Source organism: Rana temporaria, chromosome 4 (assembly GCF_905171775.1).
Source record: "Rana temporaria chromosome 4, aRanTem1.1, whole genome shotgun sequence".
NCBI lineage: Eukaryota > Metazoa > Chordata > Amphibia > Anura > Ranidae > Rana > Rana temporaria.
In genome coordinates, this window is record NC_053492.1 from 121,792,371 (window position 1) to 121,819,530 (window position 27,160).

At 44.0% G+C, this 27,160-nt stretch overlaps 1 protein-coding gene across 1 annotated transcript in view; it reads left to right on the forward strand.

Moving 5' to 3' along the window:
• The window catches only part of ANKMY1 (ankyrin repeat and MYND domain containing 1), a 67,848-nt gene that overhangs the window by 13,908 nt on the left and 26,780 nt on the right, over positions 1-27,160 (forward strand). The window contains exons 6-10 of the mRNA XM_040348992.1: positions 3,509-3,725; positions 11,690-11,854; positions 16,293-16,456; positions 22,054-22,225; positions 24,956-25,096. Of these exons, the coding sequence (XP_040204926.1) occupies positions 3,509-3,725; positions 11,690-11,854; positions 16,293-16,456; positions 22,054-22,225; positions 24,956-25,096 (859 nt within the window). The remainder of the gene's footprint in view (positions 1-3,508; positions 3,726-11,689; positions 11,855-16,292; positions 16,457-22,053; positions 22,226-24,955; positions 25,097-27,160) is intronic.

Here is a 27,160-nt window from a genome sequence, read left to right on the forward strand (position 1 = left end):
ATTTTGGCTCAAACGTGAGTTGCATACACACGGTCACACAAAATTGTACGCGGTGACGTACAACACTACAACGAGATGAGAAAAATGAAGTTCAATGTTTACGAGCATGCGTCAAATTTATTCCAAGCATGCGTTTTTTTGCGTTTTTGGAATTGCATACAGACGATCGGAATTTCCAACAAGAACTTTTCCCATCGGAAAATTTGAGAACCAGCTCTCAATTTTTTCGACAGAAAAAGCCTGATGGAGCCTACACACGGTCGGACTTTCCGACCAAAAGCTCACATTGAACTTTTCTTGTCGGAAATTCCGATCGTGTGTACGCGGCAAAAGTCCCGGTTCTCTGAGTTCAGGAAAGTCCAGTCAATGAGCAAGATGGATCAGTGTGGCTCTCATCAAATAAATCTTGGCTGATGTTGTCTGATGGTAAAAGGAGAGCTCAAGTCTACTTATGCTGTCTCTTTTTTGGTCCCTGAGGAAGGTGTTGACAGAAATGAACTAGCAAATCGAGAGGTCTGTGGAGTGGCTTATGACACGGTTTATGAACATGTAGGTGTCACTCCATCGGGTACAGTTTTATATATGTATTAATATCTTGGAATGCCTACAGGTTACATTTTGGTAACTTATTTATTACTGTTGTCCAGCATGAAATTACTGTTTTGAATACAAATAAGATGAGTATCAAATGCCTATTTCACCTAGGAGATGTAATGTGACCAACCTGCCTCCAACCTAAAATGCTACTTGACCTGTCAAAACGGTCTGCATTTTGTGAGCCCCTGAGCCCTTTCCATGTTCTCTGTGGCTTATATTGCCCTCCCGCTGCACAGTCTGATTCTAGACACGGGGGTGACAGTCCCACTGTGATGAGTGGCCTCATCTCAAATGTGTCTAATGTCTGTAGCCTGGAATCATGTTGCCCTCTCTTGCTAGAGTCTATTCTGTCCTTCAGATTCTCCCATTGTCCTGCCCAGTGTGGCTGGTTCCTCTGCCCTCTTGGCTGAGGTTTATACTACCTTCAAGTAAGACGTTATGGCCAAATCACGCAGTTTTTTTTCTGACTCTGACCGCACAGGTCACAAACGCATTCCTGCACCTTTTCCCCCAGATTCTGTATCCACCCACTTTCTTGGTAGTCTCTGAGCCATCAGTCTCTGAGATTCCGTTTGACTTTGAGTCGCTATACTCTTTATATAAACTTGTCTTCAAGGAATTGCAGTCCTTTATCATTACTCCCAAATTGAAAGCGACTGCTTTGGTTCTTATTGGTGTGGTGTGCACCATTCTGAAAATAGAGGCTTAGCCTACTGCTTCTACTAGCGCTGTTCCCAGTCTTGGGTCCTATAGAACTCCTAAGACCACAAGACATGTTTGGTGCACCCACTGTTCAAAGTCTTCCTCTACAGAGATTGGATACACCTTGACAAGATGATTGTTCCCCCAAAGTGCTTATTGGCCTTGTATCTATTTGAAGAGGACTTGTAAAAAAGTGTTCTGCCTGCACTGTGGATCGAGTGTCCCACCTTTACAAAGCCAGCACCATAACGATTGAGGGTGCACCATTCTTTAAGGACCTAACCAATAATTGGCCAGACGCCCCTCTACAAGTCTGTTTTCCATGACTGGTCGAAATCCCTTAAAAGAGATTTTGCTACTGTTACAGTTGATTCTTTGGTCATAGAATATTTGAAGCGCATGGTTGTAGCTTTAACCTACAATTGTGATGGGTTGCTGAAGGTTTCCTGTGTCATCTCCAGCATGGACCTCCTGCCTGCATGTATGCTGGACTGCGGAGCCCTTGTCTAATGCCCTGTATACACAACCGTTTTTCTCTGCAGGGAAAAAAACAAGGTTTTTCCCGAAGGGATTCCTCTCAAGCCTGCCTTGCATACAGACGTTCAGGCCATAAACCGCCTGTCCAAAGCACGGTGACATACACCATGTACGACAGGACTATAAAGGGAAAGTTCCATTCAAACTGTGCCACCCTTTGGACTGCTTTTGCTGATCCTCGTGTTAGTAAATGTTTGGTGAGAGACGATTTGCGCTTTACAGCGTGACGAATGTGCTATCTCCATCATGAATGCTAGTTTTACCAGAACGAGCACTCCGGTCTTATACTTGATTCTGAGCATGCACGTTTTTTTCCCCTCGGGAAAAGCATACACATGACTGGTTTTCCAGACGGGAAAAAGTCCGCCAGGAATTTCGGCGGGAAAAAAGAAAACATGTTCTCTTTTTTTTTGATGGAGCATAGACACGGCTGGGATTCCCGGCCAAAAGCTCTCATGGCAGTTTTCCTGCCGGAAAACCTGTCGTGTGTACGAGGCATCAGAAGTGTCTAATCTTCTTATTTGAGGAAAGAAAGTGGAAAGAATTGATTTAATAAATTAATTAGGGAAGGCAAAATATAAGCACAGCAAGAACAACTCAAGTCTGTAAGTACAAGCGATTATAGAATTTGATTTCAAGAAACAGAACAATAATGTAGATAACAGTGCATTTACTGCTTAAAGTGGAAACACTCGGAAACATTGACTATTAACCTGCCTCAACCCCTGGCATCTTATATATCTTAGATGCTGTTGCAGCATAATTGTCATAATTCCTGGCTCTGTTTTTGTCAAAGTTTTTGGGGTTCCCTCCCACTTTTCAACATTCCAGCATTTTCTTTCACATTGTCCATATTATGAATAGATTAAAAAAAAATCAATAGGAAGAGTTGGAGCCCCTTATAATGGTGCAGACTCAGGAACTCAATCTGATGCCGCGTACACACGCATGTTATTTATGTCATGAAAAAAACCAAAGTTTTTCTCAACGTGATTTGTCGTGATTCCTATCAGCCTGCCTTGCATACACACGTTCGTGAAAAAAAATGCTTGAGCAAAGCGCGGTGACGTACAACACGTATGACAGCACTATAAAGGGAAGTTCCATTTGAATGGCGCCACCCTTTGGCTGCTTTTGCTAATTTCCCCATCTCATAACTTGCTTCTGAGCATGCCGTTTTTTTCCCCCTCGTTAAAGCGTACACACGACCATTTTTCACGATGTGAAAACGAACAACGTGAAAAAATAGAGCAAGTTCTACATTTTTTTTCGGGCATTTTTCTTTTCCAGAAAAATGCTCTCGATCACGACCAATTTAAAAAATGGAATTTTTCTCGTCATGAAAAACGGTCGTGTGTACGTGCCATTAGAGTTTTCCAGTAGTATCCCAAAATAAATTGTCTGGTGGTATAGCTCTCCAGCATCTACAGTTTTGGTGAAATGACCCCTTTTAAATCACATAAGTTGCATAAAGGTCTCACAAAAATATTTGTATTGTTATTTATTCATATGGATCATTAATGTGTTTCTTAATATATAAGATGTATATCTTTTTTTTTTTTTATTAAACGGTGGAGTAAAGTTGGTGATAATAGACATTTCTTTAAATACTATGACCCAGTCTTGAGAATTATCACTTTTCATTGGTCTTCTTTTTTTTTTTTTTTTACAGACACAGCCCAGAGCACTTGAAATGGGGAATTATTTCTATTATGAACGGAGACAGATATATGTTTGGCCCGATAGGTCCCCGTGAGCGGGTGGCAGAGCAGCTGATAGTGGCGGCTGGACTGGGAGATTATGATGCCATTTCCACAATCCTGAGACATGATCTGGCCCATGTGGACGTGTCTGACAAGTGTGGGCTGACAGCTCTGCAGGCTGCAGCGGTATGTAATGGACTGCATTCACTTATGATCCCTGATTGCATATCATCCTTACAGAAAAGGGATGTGTTCTTTTTCTCATTGACTCCAAATTTCATGATTAATTCTTAGTAAGAGAAAAAGGAATATTAAAAAAAAAAAAATTCACATACAGCAGTAATGCAGATCTGTGTATACTAAAATGCCTGTGTTGCTCATAGCACCATATGGATTTTAACAATTTATTTTTCCAGTACAGTATATTTTTTTGTCTGTTAAATATACCATTGAAAGCGCTTGGTTATATCTGTTCGATGAGTGTGAAAAAATATCTGTTGAACCTTCCAAAAAACAGTACTATACCATGTTCATGCTACAATCTTATCTTATCTCGGTCAACGTTATTAAAAATTGTGTTAGGTCTGCAGAATGCCCCATCTCCCCGCTATATTATGGCACTATAGTCCCAACACACTTTGTCATTCATAGATATAGTACAGTGGGTGACCGTCATCACCCTAGTCTCAGGGCAAGGAGTGTGTTACTGTCAGAATCACCAGATAAGAATAAAGACTAAGGCAGGCCACACACAGTGCAAATTTTTTTCCTGCAACCATGGATGGCAGGAAACAAATTTGCTTAATTCCCCCATCAACACAGACAGTGTCAATACGGCAGAGATGGGTGGGAGGGGGACCTGTCCCCACTAGGATTAGAGGGTGATTGTTGCTAGCCATACCAGCCGCTAGCGACACTTGCAAGTAAAATCCGGCAGGCTTGTTGTACTCAGGTTGATCAATCAACTTGGTACATTCAGCTGGCCTATACATCATTCAAACCGTCTATGGCCGGCATAATTCACCTTGCAAGTCTAAAGATGGACATACACTGATCGAAATTCAGTTCAGTATGGACTGGCTGAATTATTATCAGTGTGTGGCCATCCCACTCAACAGAAATGTTTGATGCCTCATTTGTGCAGATGGAGGATACTTTTAAACTAACAGTGTATTGCCATGAACTGATAAGATGCAATGTATTACATATTCTTTTGTTTACATACATTATCATGCTAATCTGATTAGTTGATTAATTCATTTGTCACACTTTTCTTTAAGCCAGCCATACATGGATATAAATTCCCTGCTGAACCGTATTTTGATCCATATATGGGCAGGTTGATTTAACCAAGTCGATCCATTCATCATCTTGGGTACAACTAGCCTGTCAGATTTTGTACATTCAATTACTGCCGGCGGCTTTAGCCACTAACAGTAATAACTGTGTTCTGCCATCTGGGAAGGCTCCCCAAGTCTCCCTACCGGCAGAACACAATAGTGCTGCTGGAGGCATTTCTGGAATCGAACGATTCCTTCCACCAAAGACAATCGAGTCATCTATAAGCTGCTTTAGATGCTGTTGTATAAATCTAGACCAATACCTTTCATATGTATGTAGCGCTACCCCCGGAGGAGCCTCTGGTTAGATTTTGGGAATAGCGTGTTACCTCTATGAGCGTCTAGGGGTAGATAGATGAGAGCAGCAATGATGGAATGTCCATACAGCAGGTGTATTTCTTGTGCTTTTATTCTTGCCCAACACGGCAAACAATAAACTTGAGGTAGATAGATGCAAGATGGGTGAGGAGGAGAATTGCAGATTCAGGCCTATCAGCAACGGAAACAATCCTGCTTCCAACGATACCTTAATTTCATTGCCACTCCAGCCAGAGTGGGCATAGTGTACCTGGACAGGCCTCTCCCACCGACCTGGCAGCCAGGGTATCACTCGGAACCTTGAAAAGAGACAAGCCTCTGCCACAGACTTGGTGGAAATGAGAATCAGAGAGGAACCTCTGCCACAGGCCCCCTCTCTCTGGAATGTAGATAGTGAAGTAAATCTTGCTCAGAAATATTAATGCCCGAATCACCCTCAGGTAGTTTTCTTATTTTAGGTCACCTACTGACAGGTTGCTGACATCCAACCTCCCAGTGTCCGGTCACCTTGATCCCCGATGAATTGTCGAGGCCCTGTTGGATTGCCTGCCTCTCTTGGCTCTCCTCAGGCTGACTCCTCACCGAACAGCTATCTCGCTTGGGATCTTCCCTCATAACTTGGGGACCCAGTCAATCACTGGGGCCCAGCAATAGCTTCAGTTGCCCCGGGCCAACATGGTCCCGGAACCAAGAACACCACGTAGCATGTGCGCCCCGGCCTGGTAGGCCATATCCCCGGGGCCCGTGATGTGTGGTCACCCTGAAGGTGGGCGCCACACCCGGACAGGAACAAGACCCCCACCTAATGGCATCCGCTCCAGAAGTACCCTCCCCCAGCATGCCCCGCGAGGGAAAACCCCTCCCGATTGGCTGCTGGCAAGAGGCACTCCAGCCTGAACTCCACTGCCGCCACCTCCTGCCCCGGGGTGGAAAAGCACCTCAGGAACACAGAATGAACCGACGGCACAGCCCAGCTGAAACAGAGGCCCAATTTACACAAATCACTTGGATGAGAGGTAACTAACTCTCTCATCCCCCTCTAATTTTAGAATAGCACCTGTACTGAAAGTACACAGGCGCTACATGTAGGCTGGAGAAAAACAAAGGAAAGCAGTCATAAACCTAGAAACCAATCATACTTTAGATTGTAATTTTTCTTGTACATTGAGTTATTCTATAACATAAAATGATTGTTCCCCCTTAGCAGCCAGTGAGACATATTTTCTCACCTGCATAAGAAAAATGACAGTTTGAACCCGACTGTATGCTGTATGATGAACGTGTTTGCCGGTATGTCATCCTGCAGGATGTGCATGTTATTTTCCAGTACTGGCCAAATACCTGAATATATTTTAAAATGATAACATAGCTCAAATCCTCCAACTGTATGAGTGATTTCACTTATAGATCTGTCCATCAAAAATCCAGAACCCTTCTGCTGACATCACCCAGAGTGACTCCTCTGGGAAAATGTCTTAGGGGTTCAGTGATTCTGTCTTCTCTGTTGATGAGACACGATTGTGTGACAGAGCCATGGCATATTATCCCAGCGGGAAGAAAACAGAAAGCATTGTGTAGATCTGCCAACAGTAATCTGTGATCCTTCATCTATTAGCTGCCAACATTTAAAAATACTTTTCAGGGATTGCTACTTTGGAATTTAAATGAAGAAAGGTCCTAAAATTGCTTGCATCCATCAAAGAGTTTTGAGAAATGTAAGGCACATGTAGGTAGGTTCACAAAGAGTTAGGCCGGCTTATCAGTAGATAAGCCGACCTAACTCAGAATCTACGCCGACTTATGTTTAAGTATATTCTCAAACAGAGATACGCTTAAACATATCTAAGATACGACGGCTTGCGCCATCCTATCTTAGGTTGCAAGATTGAGGCTGGCCGCTAGGTGGCGCTTCCATTGCGGTCGGCGTAGAATATGTAAATTAGTAGATACGCCGATTTACGCCTGGCCGCCGCAGTACATTTACGCCGTTTCCGTAAGGCATTATCAGGCCTAAAGTTATTCCATCTAATAGATGGAATAGTAATGTTAAAGTATGGCCGCCGTTCCCGATTCGAAATTGGAAATTTTTACGTCGTTTGCGTAAGTCGTCCGTGAATAGGGATTTACGTTGTTTACGTCCACGTCAAAATCAATAGGCCCGTGCGGCGTACTTAGCCGCAATGCACACTGGGAAATGTAGGCGCCCGGCGCATGCGCAGTTTAAAAAAAACGTCAAAAACGTAAGGTCAAAAACGTAAGGTCAAGCCCCATTAACATAAAACACGCCCCCTCAGACACACTTGAATTAGGCGCCCTTACGCTTTAGGCTATGCCGCCGTAACTTAGCAGGCAAGTACTTTGAGAATCAAGTACTCGCCTAGCTAACTTACGGCGGCGTAGCCTAAACACGCTAAGCTACGCCGCCGCAAGTTTAATCCACTCTACCTGAATCTACCTAAACAAGTTTAATCTAGAGCCTTGACGTGTTTCATACTTGAGTACTTAATCATAAACATTAATTATTTTCACTTACTAAGCTGACCATACTTGGATCAAAATTCAGCCGGTTCCGCAGTAACCGGCAGAATTTTGATCCATGTGTCGCCACTGTGGTTGAACAGAAGTTAAATGGGTTTTAAAGGTACAATTTTTTTTTTTCGGAAATAGCTTCCTTTACCCTAGGGCAGTCCTCCTTCACTTACCTCATCCTTCGATTTTCCAAAATCTAGTAAACGCAAAAAATAGAGCCTGCAAAGCGCCATGAAAGAGCCGTGAAAGCCCGAAAAGGGCCACATAAAAAAATTGTAAAGCACTGCTAAAAATAGTGGCACTTTACAGCCAATGCCCACGACGCCCCAGTGTGAAAGTAGCCTACTGGTTGTATATGTGTATGTGACATGCATTCTGCTAACCAAATATATAGTTTTTTTTTTTGTTCATTCTGCTGGATGAATGAAAGAAATCCAATAGATTTCTCCATCCAACAACATGAATCTCACCTGTTTGAATTCCTGTTTCATCGACAATCCGCTTTTTCAAGGTTGCCAAGCTGAGTGGTGGCAGTCCAGGACTTGAAAGTTGCCCGATTCAGGGGGAAATGGCCAAATTTGAGACGTGTATGGCCAGCTTTGCTAAGAGATCGATTTATAAGGCAGAGATTTGACCTTTCCACACACTTAAGCATCGTACACACGGTACGATTGTTGGCCAACTGAGCGTCTGATTTTGGTCAAAAGGGCATGTGCCTGGATCTTGTCTTGCGTACTAAGGGTTCACAATTGTCATGCCACATACACAAATGTACTTTGAGGAATTTCAGCTCTTGAGCGCCACCCTTTAGGCCCCTTCTGCTAATTTCGTGTTTGTTGAGCATTGATTCCGGTCATGCGTGTTTGTACTTTTGACTTTTGTGTGACGGATTTGTGTACTGTGTACCTCTTCCTTCGATTTCCCTTCTAAATGTTTTTTTTTTTTCGTTTTCTTTGTCTGAATTTCTCACTTCTTGTTCCTCCTCAGTAAGCTGTTCTGGCTGACTAACCCCCAGCCAGAACAGCTTGGATGATGGGGGCAAGCTTACTGAGGAGAAAGAAAACAAAGAAAAAAAACATTTAGAAGGGAAATCGAAGGAAAAGGTAAGTGAACCAACAATGCACTAGCTTAACTACTTGCCGACCAGCCGCCGTCATTCTACGGCGGCAGGTCGGCTCTCCTGGGCGAGAGCCCATCATACTACGTCGGCTCTCTTTGCGGCCACTAGGGGCGCGTGCGCGCCGCGCGTTCGTCCGTGACTTCCGTGCGAGTGCCCGGCGGGCGCGATCGCCGCCGGGCACCCGCGATTGCTCGTTACAGAGCGGGGACCGGTACAGCTCCCGGACCTGTCAGGGGGGGAAATGCTGATGCTCTGTTCATACAATGTATGAACAGAGGATCAGTGTTTCCCCTAGTGAGGCCACCCCCCCCCACAGTAAGAACACACCCAGGGACATACTTAACCCCTTCCCCGCCCCCTAGTGTTAACCCCTTCACTGCCAGTGGCATTTTTATAGTAATCCAATGCATTTGTATAGCACTGATCGCTATAAAAATGCCAATGGTCCCAAAAATGTGTCAAAATTGTCCGAAGTGTCCGCCATAATGTCGCAGTACCGAAAAAAAAAAATCGCTGATCGCCGCCATTACTAGTACAAAAAATATATTAATAAAAATGCCATAAAAATACCCCCTATTTTGTAAACGCTATAACTTTTGTACAAACCAATCAATAAACGCTTATTGCGATTTTTTTTTTTACGAAAAATATGTAGAAGAATACGTATCGGCCTACACTGAGGAAAAAAAATGTTTTTTAATATATTTTTGGGGGATATTTATTATAGCAAATAGTAAAAAATATAATTTTTTTTCAAAATTGTCGCTCTATTTTTGTTTATAGCGCAAAAAATAAAAACCGCAGAGGTGATCAAATACCAACAAAAGAAAGCTCTATTTGTGGGAAAAAAAGGACGCTAATTTTGTTTGGGAGCCACGTCGCACGACCACGCAATTGTCAGTTAAAGCGACGCCGTCCTGAATCGCAAAAAGTGCTCTGGTCTTTGGGCAGCAATATGGTCCGGGTGTTAAGTGGTTAAAGGAACCTATTTAGAAAATAGAAAACAAACCTTTACAACCCCTTTAAGAGTTTCAATTTGTATGCAATCAGGCAGGCCCTTGCATGGTTTTGGTAAATCTGAAGCCAAAAAATCTAATAGTGTGTATGGGGCTTAAAAGACACCGCAGGTTCTGCACCCTATAGGCCCGTACACACGATCGGATATTCCAACAAAAATTGTGTTGGACGTGTTTTGTCGGATAATCCAACCGTCTGTATGCTCCTTCGGACAATTGTTTTCGGAATTTCCGACAACAAATGTTGGATGGCCATGCTCTCAAATTGTCCGACAACAAATGTGTTTCGTCGGATTATCCGATGGTGTGTACACAAATCTGTCGGACTAAAATCCAAAGTACAAACACGCATGCTCAGAACCAATGCTAACCATCAGACAACATTAGCAGAAGTTGCCCAAAGGTTGGCGCTAAAGAGCTGTAAAACAATGTAGTTTTGTGTATGTTGGCTGAAAAAGTTCTGCCGTCTGTATGCACAACAAGTTCACGGCCAACGCCCTTTGGACAAAAATCCAAGGATTTGTCTGATGGAAGTCCGATCGTGTGTACGAGGCTTATGAATGAAATGTAATCTCCTATAGGTAGATTCAGGTACATTGGATTAAAGTTACGGCGGCGTAGCTTAGCGTGTTTAGGCTACACCGCCGTAAATTAGCTAGGCTAGTAATGATTCTCAATATGCTTGCCTGCTAATATACGGCCGCGTAGCCTAAAGCGGGCGGGCGTAAGGGCGCCTAATTCAAATGTGTTGGAGGGGGGCGTGTTTTATGGCAATGAGGCTTGACCTCACGTTTTTGACGTCTTTCTGTTACTGCGCATGCGCCGGGCGCCTACATTTTCCAGTGTGCATTGCGGCTAAGTACGCCGTACGGGCCTATTGATTTTGACGTGGACGTAAACGACGTAAATCCCGATTCGCGGACGACTTACGCAAACGACGTAAAAAATTTGAATCTCGCGGCGAGAACGGCGGCCATACTTTAACATTGTTATTCCACCTAATAGATGGAATAACTTTAGGCCTGCTAATGCCTTACGGAAACGGCGTAAAACTACTACTGCGGTGGCCGGACGTGCGGTCGTGAATCGCCGTATCAACTCATTTACATATTCTACGCCGACCGCAATGGAAGCGCCACCTAGCGGCCATCCGAAATATTGCAATCTAAGATAGGACGGCGCAAGCCGTCGTATCTTAGATATGTTTAAGTGTATCTCTGTTTGAGCATACGCTTAAACATAGGTCGGCCGTCGGCGTAGATTCTGAGTTAGGTCGACTTATCTACTGATAAGTCGGCCTAACTCTTACTGAATCTACCTAACTAGATTGTAAGCTCTGGCGAGCAGGGCCCTCTGATTCCTATTGTACCAAATTGTAATATAACTGTAATGTCTGCCTTCATTTTGTTAGGCGCTGTGCAAATATAAAGCCTGTATAATAATAATAATATGCTGGTACAGTGTGTGGAGCACTGTGGTATCCTGCAGATAGCAGATCACGGTATCTGCTCTCCATTGAAAATAGTCTGCAGAGTAGAGAAAGCATATGATGGGATTGACAGGCAGAGAAGTAGCACCTTCTAAAAGGATTAGGTAATCACAGCACCCTTATTTCTATCGCCTTAAGGAAATCTGAAGATCAATCTTCTTTTGTCATAATATTCCATCACTGTATGGGTTTTTCTTGCTGTCTATCTTGGAAGCAATGGAATCATCATATATAAAGATTCAGATTATAAATGTCCCTTTGGTTCACCCAGAGGGGCTATAACTCATGTCTGACAAGTAATATATGGTGATATATTATAATAACAATTTCTGTTTCAGGTAAATGGTCATAATAACGTCATTAACCTTCTGCTTGACAATGGAGCGGATGTTAATAAGAGCAATGATGAAGGATTATCAGCTTTGTCCTTGTGCCTGATGCTGTTTTACAGCTCCAAACCATTCTGGCCGAATGTGGCAGAGCGGAACCTCTCGTTCAGCAAGGTTGGTATTAATCTATATATTCTTACCCATACACCGTTTATACTTTTACTAGGGGCCTATGTGACTATCAGCCCTGGGGCACAACTGCAATTAGATCAGGAAAAAAAGATTAAAAAAGATTAAAGCAGAACAATACCGGAAGCTGGGTCCTGTTGCCATAATGTGCAACTATACACATCATAATTTCATATTATGGCAGACTATTAGCCTGGGTCCATGCTCACCATTGTTTAGTGGCCCATGTCATCATCTTCTCTGCCTTTTTTTCTGGGTCCTGTGTCACTTAAAGCGGTTTTCAACTCAAAACCAAAAATGCTGTATATTGCAGCTTATCAATTATTTGATGTGGTGGCTGAATTTGTTTTCTCTAAAGCCTTGTACACACAGTACGAAACTCAAAAGGGGATTGTCGTTTGACAGGCTGTTGTCCAAAATTCTTACCGTTAGTACGCTCCTTTAGACAATTGTTTTCCAATTTTCGAACAACAAATGTTGGATGTGCAAGCTATAAAGCCATTGTTGACCCGCCATTTTTTGCTTTCTGGGTGCTCCCTTGTCCCCTCCATACCTTTTTTTATATAAAATTTATGTCTGATGTAAACTCAACGGGCCAGATTCACGCAGATCTGCGGCGGCGTAACGTATCTCATTTACGTTACGCCGCCGCAAGTTTTACGGGCAAGTGCTTGATTCACAAAGCACTTGCCTGTAAAGTTGCGGCGGCGTAGCGTAAATCCCCCGGCGCAAGCCCGCGTAATTCAAATCAGCCGGGTAGGGGGCGTAGATCATTTAAATTAGGCGCGTTCCCGCGGCGAACCTAATGCGCATGCGCTGTCCCTAAAATTTCCCGGCGTGCATTGCGCTAAATGATGTCGCAAGGACGTCATTGGTTTCGACCTGAACGTAATTGACGTCCAGCCCTATTCACGGACGAGTTACGCAAACTACGTTAAATTTTAAAATTTCGACGCGGGAACGACTGCCATACTTAACATAGGATACGCCACCTAGGGGGCATGTTTATCTTTACGCCGCGTATCTCTTACCGAAACAGCGTATCTTTACTGCGACGGGCAAGCGTACGTTCGTGAATCGGCGTAACTACTCATTAGCATATTCTACGCCGACCTCAATGGACGCGCCACCTAGCGGCCAACGTAAATAATGCACCCTAAGATACGACGGCGCAGGCCGTCGTATCTTAGGCATGTTTAAGTGTATGTCAGTTTGAGAATACATTTAGACATACGACGGGCTTAGATTCGGAGTTACGTCGGCGTATCTACTGATACGCCGGCGTACCTCTTTGTGAATCTGGCCCAACGTCTGATTTTCAGATGGTCAGTACAGAAATCCATCACACTAAAGTCAAAAGTTCAATCGCGCATGCTCAGAATTAAAGAACAATTGGGAAGAGTTTGGTCTCGTAAACTACTGTTCATAATCTAGAATTAACATTCGTGATGCGTCACTTAATGAAATGTCAAAATTCTCATCTTCTTTAATGGGATAATAATGAAGCTGCTTTGCATGTACGGTAGTTATGCCAAACGTATTTTAAAAGGCATTTGTTTTGTACGATCTGAAAATCGCGAATCAACGCTCACCAAACTTCTACTAACAGGAAATTAGCAGAAGGGGCCCAAAGGGTGGCACTTGAGAAATGAACTTCCTCTTTATATACGCATAGTACGTTATTACATTCGTGTTTGTCAAACGACAATTTGCGTACTGTTACCGTTGCAAGACAAGATCCTGCACAAGCCCTTTTGACAAAAATCAGAAGCTCAGTCGTCCAACAATCATACGGTGTGTACAAGGCTTTAGGGAGGGTAGTGTTTTTTTCTATTTTTATTTGTTTTTGCATAGAAAGAAAGTACAAGTCAAGTGGTTTCCATTACACAGTGACCTCATTTATAGATATCAGACAACTTAAAGATACCAGATACATTGCTTGTAAGAGGGGTGTCAAACAAACATAGGTACCTAAGGTGAAAAATTTACCCTCAACAACTGAAACTTATGCACAATCAGACCTTTTTCCGACCAAACTCACATCGGAATTCCATCGGAAGAAAAGAGAACATGTTCTCTATGTAAATTCCGATGGAATTCCTTGGAATATCCGATGGAAAAACCCTGTTGGACATACACATGGTCGGAATTTCCAATGGGAAAAAGTCCGTCTGACTTTTTCCATTGAAAATTCCGATCGTGTGTACGAGGCATAACGGTAGAATTCAACTGCAGTATATAGGGAAAGCACAGATCATATAAACACAAGTGTGAGGTCCTCTAAAATAATGTGCGGCAGTGTTGCAATGACTCTTTCAATAAACCCAATACTCTAGGGCAGTGGTCATCAACCCTGTCCTGCAGGGCCCACTAACAGGCCAGGTTTTATGTATTACCTTGGGGAGAAGCAGACTAGAATACTGCAGGACAAGGTTGATGACCACTGCTCTAGGGGGCCAAGCTCACAATCCTGTACTGAATCGTCAAGTATATGAGGACCTATTAGAGAAGATAGAAAAAGAAGAAGCAGACAAGGGAGCAGAGAAGAAGCAGGGGGGGGGGGGGGAGAGAGAAGTATTTGAGAGGGGAAAGGGGAGAAGGAGGCGTAACAACTCACCGCCTTCCAAGTTCTCCACATCACGGAGAGCAAGGATCTCGGTTTGCTGTCCGATACAGATATCAGTAACAGAAGTATGATGCAAAGTCAGAAGAATGTCTAAAATTATTCTATATGGACCATATGATCATGTAGGCCTCTGATTTATCATATTCCCAACAAAATGAAGCCAAACTCCAGCTAACTCTTTATTAGATGTTAACAGTAAACCTTTTTTTTCTTTTGTGATAATTGCTTTTGGGTTTAATACCGCTTTAATCTTTGGCCATTAGGTGGCCACTAATGGTGTAACTCCATCCCACCACCTGGCTCTATTCTTGGCATCTGCATTGTGCATGCCCATAGTAAGTGTGCACATAGTGAATAATCGATTTGTGCAAGGGGAAGACTTTTTTTTTTTTAAAGAAGAGGCATACAAGTGTGAGGCCTGATTCACACCTATGTATTTCTAGTGCTTTTTGCATTTTGCAGATTTGCACTACAGAACGTGTTCCATATGAAACCTTGTTAAATGGACTGTGGTGCAAATCTGCAAAATGCAAAAAGCACAAAAAATCCATAGGTATGAATCTGGCCTGACAGTGTATAAGGCCTGATTCACATATGCAGGTTGCAGTTTGAATATTGCAGATGCGTTTTTCACCTTTCAATACACGCTTTTGATCCATTGAAGTCTATGGAACTCAAAACCAGAAAAAAGTCCCTGGTCCTTTCCATAAAATGCATAAATGTGAACTACATCCATAGGAAACCATGTTAAATGGACTGTAGTGTGTTTCTACAAAACTGAAATCGCACACAAAAATGCATAGGTGTGAACCAGGCCTTAAAAAGGGGGCCTCTAATATTTAGCTTACCTGAGAAATTAAAAGGAAAGGATTTGCTAGGATATGCAATGTTGGGTGTGAACACCCAAAGCTCCGAGCTGAAGCATATGGATGAGCTCTGGCATGTTTAGACCCACCTACACAATCCTGCCTGGAAACTGTCACTGTACTTGACCAATCATAAGCAGACAAGGCATTCCCGCCTTGCAGCCGTACGTAGACACGCCCCTTGTATATGTGCAGCTGCAAGGCAGGGAATGCCTTGGCCGCTTATGATTGGCCAAGTACAATGATACCGGTAGCTTCCTGACACTTGAAAAAGGAGCGCGCGGTCTTGCCATTGACTGACGCTGGCTCTGAAACGCGTTGTGTGTTACATTGGTCCTTGTCGGCCACCGTCCCGCTGACGTCACTACCTCCGGAACGAGCGCCGTGCATTTGCATTGCTCTGAACTGTATTGCTTTGGCCCTTATCAGCCACCGTCCTACTAACCTCATCACCCATTGGATTGAGCGCTGTGCTTCAGCACCGCTCTTACACAGCCATCAGACCCGGCTTCTCTTCCAGCTGATTTGTTCGCTCCTTATCAGGATTGATACACGACCTGGCTCCACGTCATACTTCCTCACTTGCACCCCTGTTCCTGCAATACTTCATGTAAGTGTTGGATATCTACACTAATCAATGTAATTAAATCAGATGACTCAGAGGCGCTTTTTTCCTGTTTTTCTTTTTACATGGTAGCTTCCTGACAGTATTGCTCAGGTGGGGTTCAGACTGAGTTCCGAACATGCCTGAACTCAACCCTAGTAAAGAGGAACGGAGAAAGAAATTATGGTTGGGAAATCTCACATATAGACAGCTAGGGGCTGACTCTGCACATTCCACGTTATTAAATTGATACTTTTGGGTTTACTGTAACAATAAAACCAATACTATAGCAATAAAAGGATACTAATATATTATGTACAAGTATAGGAAGAATCAAGTGACTTCACGTTGAGGATCAGTGGAAGTGAAGGGAATGCTGCCCATGAGAAGGATGACCAAATGCCTACAGTTTTGGAGACATGTCTTGACGTACCATATAGTGAGACTGGTCCTGGACAGGAAGCATTGGATTCCACCTCTGATCCTCACAAGTATGACTGCCAATTGCCTAGCCACTTTATTGTTTTGCTTGTACCCAACACACTCCCAAACTTTATTCTGTCCGCACATTGTAAATCCTTTGACTGTATGCTGTTATTGCATAGGTAGAGTACTGATTAATTTAGAGTTATCAATTATCCCAGGGCTCCAGGTACCACCCCAACTCCAAATTTGAATATCTCCTGCAGTTGGAAAGTATATTATCCCCCCTGAAATAGTATAATAGAGTGAATCAGAAACCAGTGCTCTATTCCTAAAGCTAAAATGTACTATAACCAATTTCCTCAGTATAATCAAATAGTCTTATAGTCGTAAAATGTGAAAAATGTGAAAAATCTAAAAACATTATAGTCTCCATAACATGTGAATCCTTCTCGTGTCTTCACTTTGTTTTTGTGCCTCCAGTGCGAGCTTGGTGCACAAAGTGAGTAAGTGGCGACTGTGTCATATATTGAGCCTGCTTGGACCCTATAAGAACCATGGGCCAGATCCACAAATATCGGGCGTAACTTAACTTTTCCCATTTAAGTTACACTGCCGCAAATTGTCCAAGTTAGTGCCCGATCCACAAAGCACTTACCTGGAAATTTGCAGTGGTGTAACTTAAATCTGTCCGGCGCAAGGCGGGCCAAATAGAATGGGGCGAGTCCCATTTAAATTAGGCGCGCTCCTGCGCCGGACGTACTGTGCATGCTCCGTCGGGTAAATTACCCGACGTGCATTGCGCTAACTGACGTCGCACCGACGTCATTTGCTTAGACGGTAACGTAAATGGCGTCCAGCGCCATTCACGGACGTCTTACGCAAATGACGTTGATGTTTAAATTTCGACGTGGGAACGACAGCCATACTTAACAAGGCTTAGGTGAACTAGGGCTCAGCCCTAGTTTCACGTGGCGTAACCCGACGGAAACTACGTAGATTTAGATCGACGGGCCGTTCGGGACGTCCGGGGATCGCCGTAAATCTTCATTTGCATATTCTACGCCAGCCGCAATGGCCTCGCCATTATGGCACTCACAGCATCCCATGCAAAAACCTAAATACCACATCCATCTTATTAACCATCGTAATACAAAAAAATTTAAAATGATGCTTACATTATTGCAAAAATCCCAAGATATTCCACTGTCCTTATGGCCCATAAGGACAGTGGAATGTCTTGGGATTTTTGTCAAGAAGGAGGCAGACAACTGGAGGCGAGAGATATTTGCATCAAGTCTGCTTTGATCTATTCATACATAAGGCCTAATACACACTGAAGATTTCTCTATCTTCTAGGAGCCTTTCCTCCTGGCAGTGGCATTTTGGCAGAATAAACACTTGATGCTTGAAAATGTGTTTAAAGCGTTTGGGTGCCACATCAAGCTCTTGGGCATTAATACATTTAATTGTCCAGAATAATAATGTATTATTTCAAGTTATTTACACGAGTCATGCGTTTTTCTGCCAAAATGCCGCTGCTTCTGAATGTACTGGGGTTTTTTCTGCCTCTAAATACCCCTGCCTCTAAAAGCCTATTTGTTAATGGACACATAGGCTAACGTGCAGGGACATTTAGAGGCAGGAGAAGAAATACCCCTAGGAGCAGCAGAATGAAGCCTAACGGCCAAAATATTAGCTGAGAGTTTATTCACACTGGGGGCATGGAAACAAAGGGAAGATATGAGAAGGATTCACATTTGGTGGGGACTATAATGTGTTCTGATTTTTCACATTTACACGGGCTATAAGACTATTTGATTATACTGGGGATAGTGGTTATAGTATGTAGCACCCTGAAGTTTAGGCAGGGTTGCTATCAAACTTAGTTGCCAGGCGATAGTTGCAATTTGTTAGGAGTTTAATTGATTTTACCCTAAATCTGGACTTGTTGCACCCTATGGGCCAGATTCAGAGATTCGTCGTATCTATGCGCCGTATTCTTGAAACCAGATACGCCTGAATTCTGGCTCCATCCGACCAATGTAAGTCTCCTACGCCGTCGTATCTTGGGAAGGGGCGCTTCCATTGATTTACGCAACGAATATGTAAATGACCTAGATACGCCGATTCACGAACGTACTTTCTGCCGTCGCAGTAAGCTACGCCGTTTACGCAAGGCGTACGTCCGGCGTATAGTTATCCCTCATAAAGCAGGGGTAAGTCATGTTAGGGTATGGACGTCGGAAAACAGCCGTCGGATTTTACGTTGTTTGCGTAAGTCGTACGTGAATGGGGTTGGGCGTAGGTTACGTTCACGTTGAAAGCATTGAGCCGACGTACCTTAGGGAGTATATGCAACGTGATTCTGAGCATGCGCGCGCATGCGCCGTTCGTTCGGGAATTCATTTACATGGGGTCACGGCTAATTTTAATACAACACGCCCACTACCTTCCTAATTTGAATTAGGCGGGCTTACGCCGTCCCATTTACGCTACACCGACGTAACTTAGGGAGCAAGTGCTTTGTGAATACTGCTCTTAGCTCTCAGAGTTACGTCGGCGTTGCGCATATGAGATGCGATACGCCCGCACAAAAATACGCTGCTGTCTCTGAACCTGGCCCTTTCTCTTCTGTCACTAGGTGGCACTATGCTAGTGGCATTAGATAAGACTAAGCTCAGGTTTTGTAAGCTCAGACATGAATGGATGGGGTGTCTCAGCCAATGAGCAGGGATTTTCTTCCGTCCCTTGGCCTGCTGGGAGAGCCTATTTTTTTTTGGTGGAGTCAAGTGATCGGGGATCTGTGCCACCTCGACGGCTGTCTGGGTGGACGTATGTTGTACTGCCCCGGGCTGCTAGGCTGGAAGCCTGAGGCCTATCCCGGGGGCACCTGACTGCTAGGTGGCCTCAGGCCTATCCAGATGCAGGAGAGCAGCGTAGGGTTAGAATTGCTGGCCTGCAGTCCAAACAGAAGTAGCGGTTCAACTGGACAGGGCAACCAGCTGTGGTCGGAGGTAGAGGGGGAATCTGTCACCACTAAGGGACCATCCACCCTGTTACCGGAGACCAGAGCAGTCTTCTTATCAGCCGGGAATGGTGAAGAAGTGGGAAAGCTTCAGTGAGTGACAAGCCAGGGACCCAGTGGGACAGCAGAGGTGACACTTGTGGAGCATCAGTGGGTGCCAAGCCAGGGACCTAGCGTGTCAGCAGGGGTGATGCTTGAAGAGTATTTGTGAGTGCCAAGCCAAGGATCCAGCAGGGAAGCGGGGGTGATGCTTGAGGAAGAAACTGAGTGCTACAGTGGAAGAGCTCGGGGATATCTAGTGGCTATTGGATCTGAAGTCTGGTGAAAGACTGGGAGTTCATTGAGCTAAGATCCACAGTGAGTGACTGTGGAGTAAACAGAGAACTATTTGTGTTGTCAATAGTTGAATATGCTACTGTTAGTAACTACTACAAGACTGGTGCCATAAGAGACAGCGGTCCTACCTATACAGAAGTGGTGTCCGACTGGAGGCCTTCACCTGTATAGCTGTCATTGCATCTGCTTAAGGGTGTCCTGGCCCTAACCCTCTCTCCCCCAGTTCTGTTCAAAAGACAAAAAAATCTCTTTTTGCATTTTAAAAGCGTCTGGCACCCACCATTTCACCTTGCATTACACCCACCATGCCTTGCAACCCACTCCACACAGAAGGATGTCAGCTGTCCCTGACCCTGGAGGTCACCATTAGGCCTCAGGGGCCTCGGGACTTTGCTACAAGTACATTTTAGCTTTAGGAATAGAATTCTGGTTTCTGATTCACTCTACTGAGAGATTAGCCATACACATTAGACATGTGCACACTGAAATATTTCGTTTCGGAATTTTGTTTTCGTCCAAAAAATAAATTTATTTAGTTACTCAAGAAATTCGTTTTTATTTATTTTGTTTTTTGTTGGAAATTGAATTCGTACAAAAATCCGGCAAATAAAGGTTGAATTTGTCATTGAAGGCTTATGGTGTCTGTCGAATGTTCAAAGAAGATTCGACGGAGCAGCTAAACTGTACGACGCCGCAATCATACTTTTCCGGTCGAATGTTCCGCCTAAAAGCTATAGTAGAATTCTAATGTTGAATGACTAGTAATAATTATATTTATTAATTATTATTACTAGTCAACCGACATTAGAATTTTTCTATAGCCTATGGGCCGAGCATTTGACCGGAAATGTACGATTGCGGCGTCGTACAGTTTAGCTGCTCTGTCGAATCTTTTTAAAACTTTCAACAGACACCATAAGCCTTCAATGACAGATTAGACGTTTGTATGTTTTTGATGCTTTGTCGAATCTTTGTCGTTCATGTTGAATTGTCAAGTTAGTTCTAGATATTTTACTGCTCCTCCTCTTTGGTTACAATCAGCCAATAACATTCAACATCATCATTATTTTTATTTTACTTCCCCCACCCAATTAAAGCAGCAATCTTTTCTCTGTATAATGTCAAATCCTTTCTCTCTATGTAGAATAATCTTGGACTAATAGAGTTAAGGTTAGGCACATTCGACCAACGAAAATAAAGCATTTGTTTATGTCGGATCTTTCGGTTTTCGTAATCTGTGCGTTCGTTTTCGTTTGTTAAAACGATAATGAAATTTGGACGAAAATGCATTCGGACGAAAACGAATGCACATGTCTAATACACATAATGGTCAATTTTGTATTTGTTTGGTCACATGGAAGTAGATATACATTATTCTGAAAAGCTGGGAACTGTCACAGGGGACCTTGTTACCAAAATGTCTACAATAAGAACTTTTACTCCAAAGCCTGTTAAAGATACAGGCCCAGATTCACAAAGAGTTATGCCGGCGTATCAGTAGATACGCCGACGTAACTCCGAATCTAAGTCCGTCGTATGTTTAAATGTATGCTCAAACTGAGATACACTTAAACATGCCTAAGATACGACGGCATGCGCCGTCGTATCTTAGGGTGCAATATTTACGCTGGCCGCTAGGTGGCGCTTCCACTGAGGTCGGCGTATAATATGCAAATGAGTCGTTACGCCGATTCACAAACGTACGCTTGCCCGTCGCAGTAAAGATACGCCGTTTCCGTAAGAAATATGCGGCGTAAAGATAAACATGCCCCCTGGGTGGCGTATCCAATGTTAAGTATGGCCGTTGTTCCCGCGTCGCAATTTGAAAATTTTACGTTGTTTGCGTAACTCGTCCGTGAATGGGGCTGGACGCCATTTACGTTAATGATGAAACCAATGACGTCCTTGCGACGTCATTTAGCGCAATGCACGTCGGAAAATTTTAGGGACGGCGCATGCGCAGTACGTTCGGCGCGGGAATACGCCTAATTTAAATGCTCCACGCCCCCTACCCGGCTCATTTGAATTAGGCGGGCTTGCGCCGGGGGATTTACGCTACGCCGCCGCAACTTTACAGGCAAGTTCATTGTGAATAAAGCACTTGCCTGTAAAACTTGCGGCGGCGTAACGTTAATGACATATGTTACGCCGCCGCAGTTTTACGCCCATCTACGAGAATCTGAGCCACAGACACTCTTTGAGCTCAATAGTTTCAGGTTTGGTACATTTAACACATAGTTTCAGGTATTGTTACTGTTTTTCTCAAGGGTGTTCTAATAACAATGGTTTTCGTTGATTTAGGGATAAAAACCTAAGATCTACAATCAACCTGCTTCTCCTGCGAGGTGCTGACCCGGATATGTGCTCCATCCCCATGCATCCTTTATTCTTTGCAGTCAGAGCTGCAGATGCCGACACTGTACAGTTACTGCTGGAATGTGGAGCAAGCACTGATGTCCGTCTGTCGACAGCGGTAACTTACTCAGCTTAATATTGCTCCAGAACAAACTTCCTATAAAACATTTACTTTCTGTAGAACTAAAGTGATTAGCTTGGTAATCATATTTGTTAAACAGAATGATGGCGGTGATCAGGCTAATCACATGTAGGCATGCTCTGTAATTTCCTTTTCTAATTACACTGTTGGATTTAGCTGCCAGCTGCATGAATCCTAGATCAATGCATGTCACCGCATACCGAAAAATGACTTTGTCTTCTTTAGCCATGGGATATAACTCGTAACGCCATCATAAAAATGGATTTTTATTAATTTGATTATGGGGTCAAATGTTTTATCATTTTGTCCTGTTTTTAAAGGCAGTCTTTTACCATGAAAGAGTGTTTGAACATGCAGCAGTTCACTAATTAGAAAAAAATAATGTTTTTATGAATTTGCCAGCATTTGGAAAATGCAATTAAAAAACCTTCCACCTTTCTCAGATTTGTCGATAGATGTAGAGACCTCAGATGCAGACAAACCAAGTTCTCACTGTGTCATGCATGCATAAACCCGGGCATAGGGGCTCACTACTGTCTTAGAAGGTGATAGTTTTTGGGCCTATAAGGGCCAGATTCACGTAGAAGTGTGGCGGCGTAACGTATCGTAGATACGTTACACCGCCGCAAGTTTTCATCGCAAGTGCCTGATTCACAAAGCACTTGCAATGAAAACCTATGCTGGCGGCCTCTGGCGTAAGCCCGCGTAATTCAAAGGGGCGTGTGCCATTTAAATTAGACGCGCTCCCGCGCCGGACCTACTGCGCATGCTCCGTTCTGAAATTCCCGCCGTGCTTTACGCGAACTGACATCATTTTTTCGAACGGCGACGTGCGTAGCGTACTTCCGTATTCCCGGACGTCTTACGCAAACGACGTGAATTTTAAAATTTTGACGCGGGAAGGACGGCCATACTTTATACAGCACATACGTGTGCTGTGTAAAGTTAGGGCACCCAAAACGACGACTAAATTTGCGACGGGAAACTAGACTAGCAGCGACGTAGCGAACGAGAAAAACTGTTGTGGATCGCCGTAACTCATAATTTGCATACCGACGCAGGTTTACGACGCAAACTCCCCTCAGCGGCGGCCGCGGTACTGCATCCTAAGATCCGACAGTGTAAAACAATTACACCTTTTGGATCTTAGGGATATCTATGCGTAACTGATTCTATGAATCGGTCGCATAGATACTCTGAGAGATACGACGGAGTATCCGCTCACCCCCGCTGTTATTACACACAGCGGAAGCCCATCGGTAGGTTCTGATACTCAGTGTCCGCCGACACCCGCCATTCGTCAGGCAGAGACAAAGAACTGCGATCTGCCAATGTAAACAAGGCAGATTGTCGTTCTGTCAGGGGGGGGGATGGAGTTTGTGTCCCTGTAAAGCAGGGAATCAATTCTATCTCTTCCCCTGGTAAAAGCACCTCACACAGTGAACATAAACATGATCACTGTATTAATTTCACTGGTTCCCAAAAAGTGTCAATGTTCGCTGCAATATCACAGTCTCGCTTTAAGTTGCTGATTGCCGCCATTACTAGTAAAAAAAAAAAAAAAATATCCCATAGTTTGTAGATGCTATAACTTTAGCGAAAACTAATCAATATACACTTATTGGGGATTTTGTTTAACAAAAACATGTAGCAGAATACATATTGGCCTAACTTGATGAAGAAATTCGATTTTTTTTCCATTTATTTTTATTGGATATGTTTTAAAGGAAAGTAAAAAATATATATATGTTTTAATTGTCGGTTCCCGCGTCGTATCTTTGTTTTGTATCTACAAAACAAGATACAACGGCATCTGGGATCGATCCGACAGGCGTACGTCTTAGTACGCCATCGGATCTTAGGTGCATTTTTTCCGCCGGCCGCTAGGTGGCGTTTCCGTCGAATTCCGCGTCGAGTATGCAAATTAGCTAGTTACGGTGATCCACATACGTACGTACGTCCGTCAGGCCGGCACATTTTTTTACGTCGTTTGCGTTCGGCTTTTTCCAGCGTATAGTTACCCCTGCTATTATGAGGCGTACTCAATGTTAAGTATGGCCGTCGTTCCCTCGTCGAATTTTGAATTTTTTACGTCGTTTGCGTAAGTCGTTCGCGAATAGGGATTTGCGTAGAATGATGTCACCGTCTGAAGCATTGGCTTGTTCTGGTTTAATTTTGAGCATGCGCACTGGGATACCCCCACGGACGGCGCATGCGCCGTTAAAAAAAAACATTGTTTACGTCGGGTCACGACGTATTTACATAAAACACGCCCCCATCACAGCCATTTGAATTCCGCGCCCTTACGCCGCCAAAGATACACTACGCCGACATAACTTACCGCGCAAATTCTTTGAGGATTCGAAAAAAAAAATAAGTTACGGCGGCGTAGTGTATCTTAGATACGCTACGCCCGGCGGAGAGAAGCGCCGATCTACGTAGATCTGCCCGTGTGTGTGTGTGTGTGTGTGTGTGTATGTATGTATATATATATATATATATATATATATATATATATATATATATATATATATATTATATTATTATTATATTTTTTTTTTTTTAAAGGAAAAGTCTTAACAATGCAATGTAGTAATTTCTGATCGTCTGCTCATTAATGATTTTGGTTGATGATTGATTAGCATGTTTTCAGGAGCCCTGCGCTGTTTCCCATGTGGCTTTATGACTGAATGTTTTATTTCCCAGAACGGTTCCTTGACTCCTCTCCACATAGCAGCAGCTTTGCCAGTAGCTGAAGGAACTCGGATCACAGAGATTCTGCTATTTGCCGCTTCAGATCCCAATGCCAGCGCTGAGGATGAGGACTATGTGTATGATCCTGACAGGGTACAGTATGTCGGCAGCACTTATTCTCAGAGGGACGTCTAATTAGTGTGCAGGAAATGAAAATAGAATACAGCATAGACACATGTCTGTCATAAAGATGACAGAGCGCAGCTGAATCGCTCCCTAGGAATTTTTAGTGTCTTTGTTCCTGGAAGTTCTTTTGCAGCAGTGAACACCGATAAATGTCACATAGGCACCGTTACTTGACAGCAGATAAGAGAAGCGGTTTGTAAGGCAGGCAGTTTTTATTCTTCTTCGTTTTATTTATATGTTCTAGTGCACATCTGTAGAAATCATCCCAATAGCAGCTTTTCCCAGAGTAGGTCAACTTGGCAATTAAATATTTTTCTGCTGTCTTCTTTATCTGTTTTGCTAAGGTACTCTCTCCCGAAGTGTAATATATATGCCCCACTGGTTATAAGACTTTTCACTTTGGGAGGTACATGGCAAGGCCTGACTCCTGAAATGATCATTGGAAGGGGCCCATAAAAGATACACTACTGCCCTATGTCTTTTCTTCTTTTTTTTTTTTAAGGAAAAAGGCAATTTCAAAGTCATACAGATATCCACACACAAAGTATAAACGGAACTGATATTGGACAATTCAGGACCCAGGCTTCTTTGAGGCCGGGTTCACACCATCCCTGCATGAGGCTCACCGCAGGGGTCCGGTGCGTGCTAGCAGGGCCGCTGATAGGGGGGGAACACCAGCCCTCCTGTAGGGGGCCCCGGCACACAGAGGGGCCCAGACAGCAGGAGGGTTGGTGGAGAACAATGCCCTCCGTGTTTCTCACCCAGGTTTCTCTCCCTCTCGCCGGATTTTAGCTGCTGGGTGAGAGACATAGAGGGATAATGAACCTGGCCAGCCGCCGCTGAGCTCCTTCCCTTTCCCCGAGAGGGTTGTTGTGCTAGGAGGAGGGATTTGTGGGAATGGGTACTAGGAGAGGGATTGAAGAAAGAAGATTTGTGCTGGGAGGGAAGATGCAGGTGATTGTGTACCAGGAGCCGATGAGGGAATTTGGGACTAATAGGAGGGATTGGGGAAATTGTGCAGGCAGGGGAGATTTGTACTAGGAGGGGGAATTGGTGTGGCATTTGTGTCCATTAATAATGATTTTCATGTATTTTTTTTTGTGAAAATATTGTATAGAATACCGTGTATTGTATTGTGTGTGGGTGGGGGCCCATCGGGTAGGCTGTACGGGGCCCCATGATTCCTAACAGCGGCCCTGCGTGCTAGTTTATGGTTCAGGTCCGAATACAGCCCATTTCTTTGGCTGAAATAGAACCTGAAACACATCAAAAAAGGCACACGTTTTTCCGCCACACCGCACCGGACCCGCTGCAGAGATATGTGAACCGGCCCCATAGAGAGCCAGTCACATTCTCCTGCTATGTGAATTGAATGCGGGGAAATGCACATTCGATTCGCCATAGGTGTGAGCCCGGCCTAAATCCTTTCAACCTGACTGTATGCAGCTACCTTCAGGTGATAGAACACTAGCAAAAAAATAAATGCTGCCAGGACACCCCCCCCCCCCCCCCCATTACCCTCCCACTTCCAGCTAACTTCAGTCTTTTGCTAGTGTTGTTAGATGATAGACCTCTTCTCACTATTTTGAGAAGCTTACCTTTCACACATACGGACAAACGATCCGTTTATTACAAGTCCGTTTACGGACTTGTAATGTATCCCTATGGGATTGCAGACGTTAGCGGATGATGCATCCGCTAACGTCCGCAACCATCCGCGTCCGCAAAGATCCGCTTTTGCGGACGGGAAAAAACCCTATTTTTCTTCCGTCCGGCGGAACGGATCGGATGAATATGGACACAAGGTCCATATTCATCCGATTCCCCATAGGGGAGAGCGGAGGAGAGACAGGGCGGTCTCTGCACTGTGTGCGGGGACCGCCCTGTCCGCCGACAGCTCAGCAGGGATTTACGGAGGAATCCCTGCTGAGCCAAACGGGCTAACGGAGCGGATCAATACGGATCCGCTCCGTGTGAAAGAGCCCTAACAAGGAGTTTTTTTTCCCCCTCTGGATGCTTTCCTTCACGACA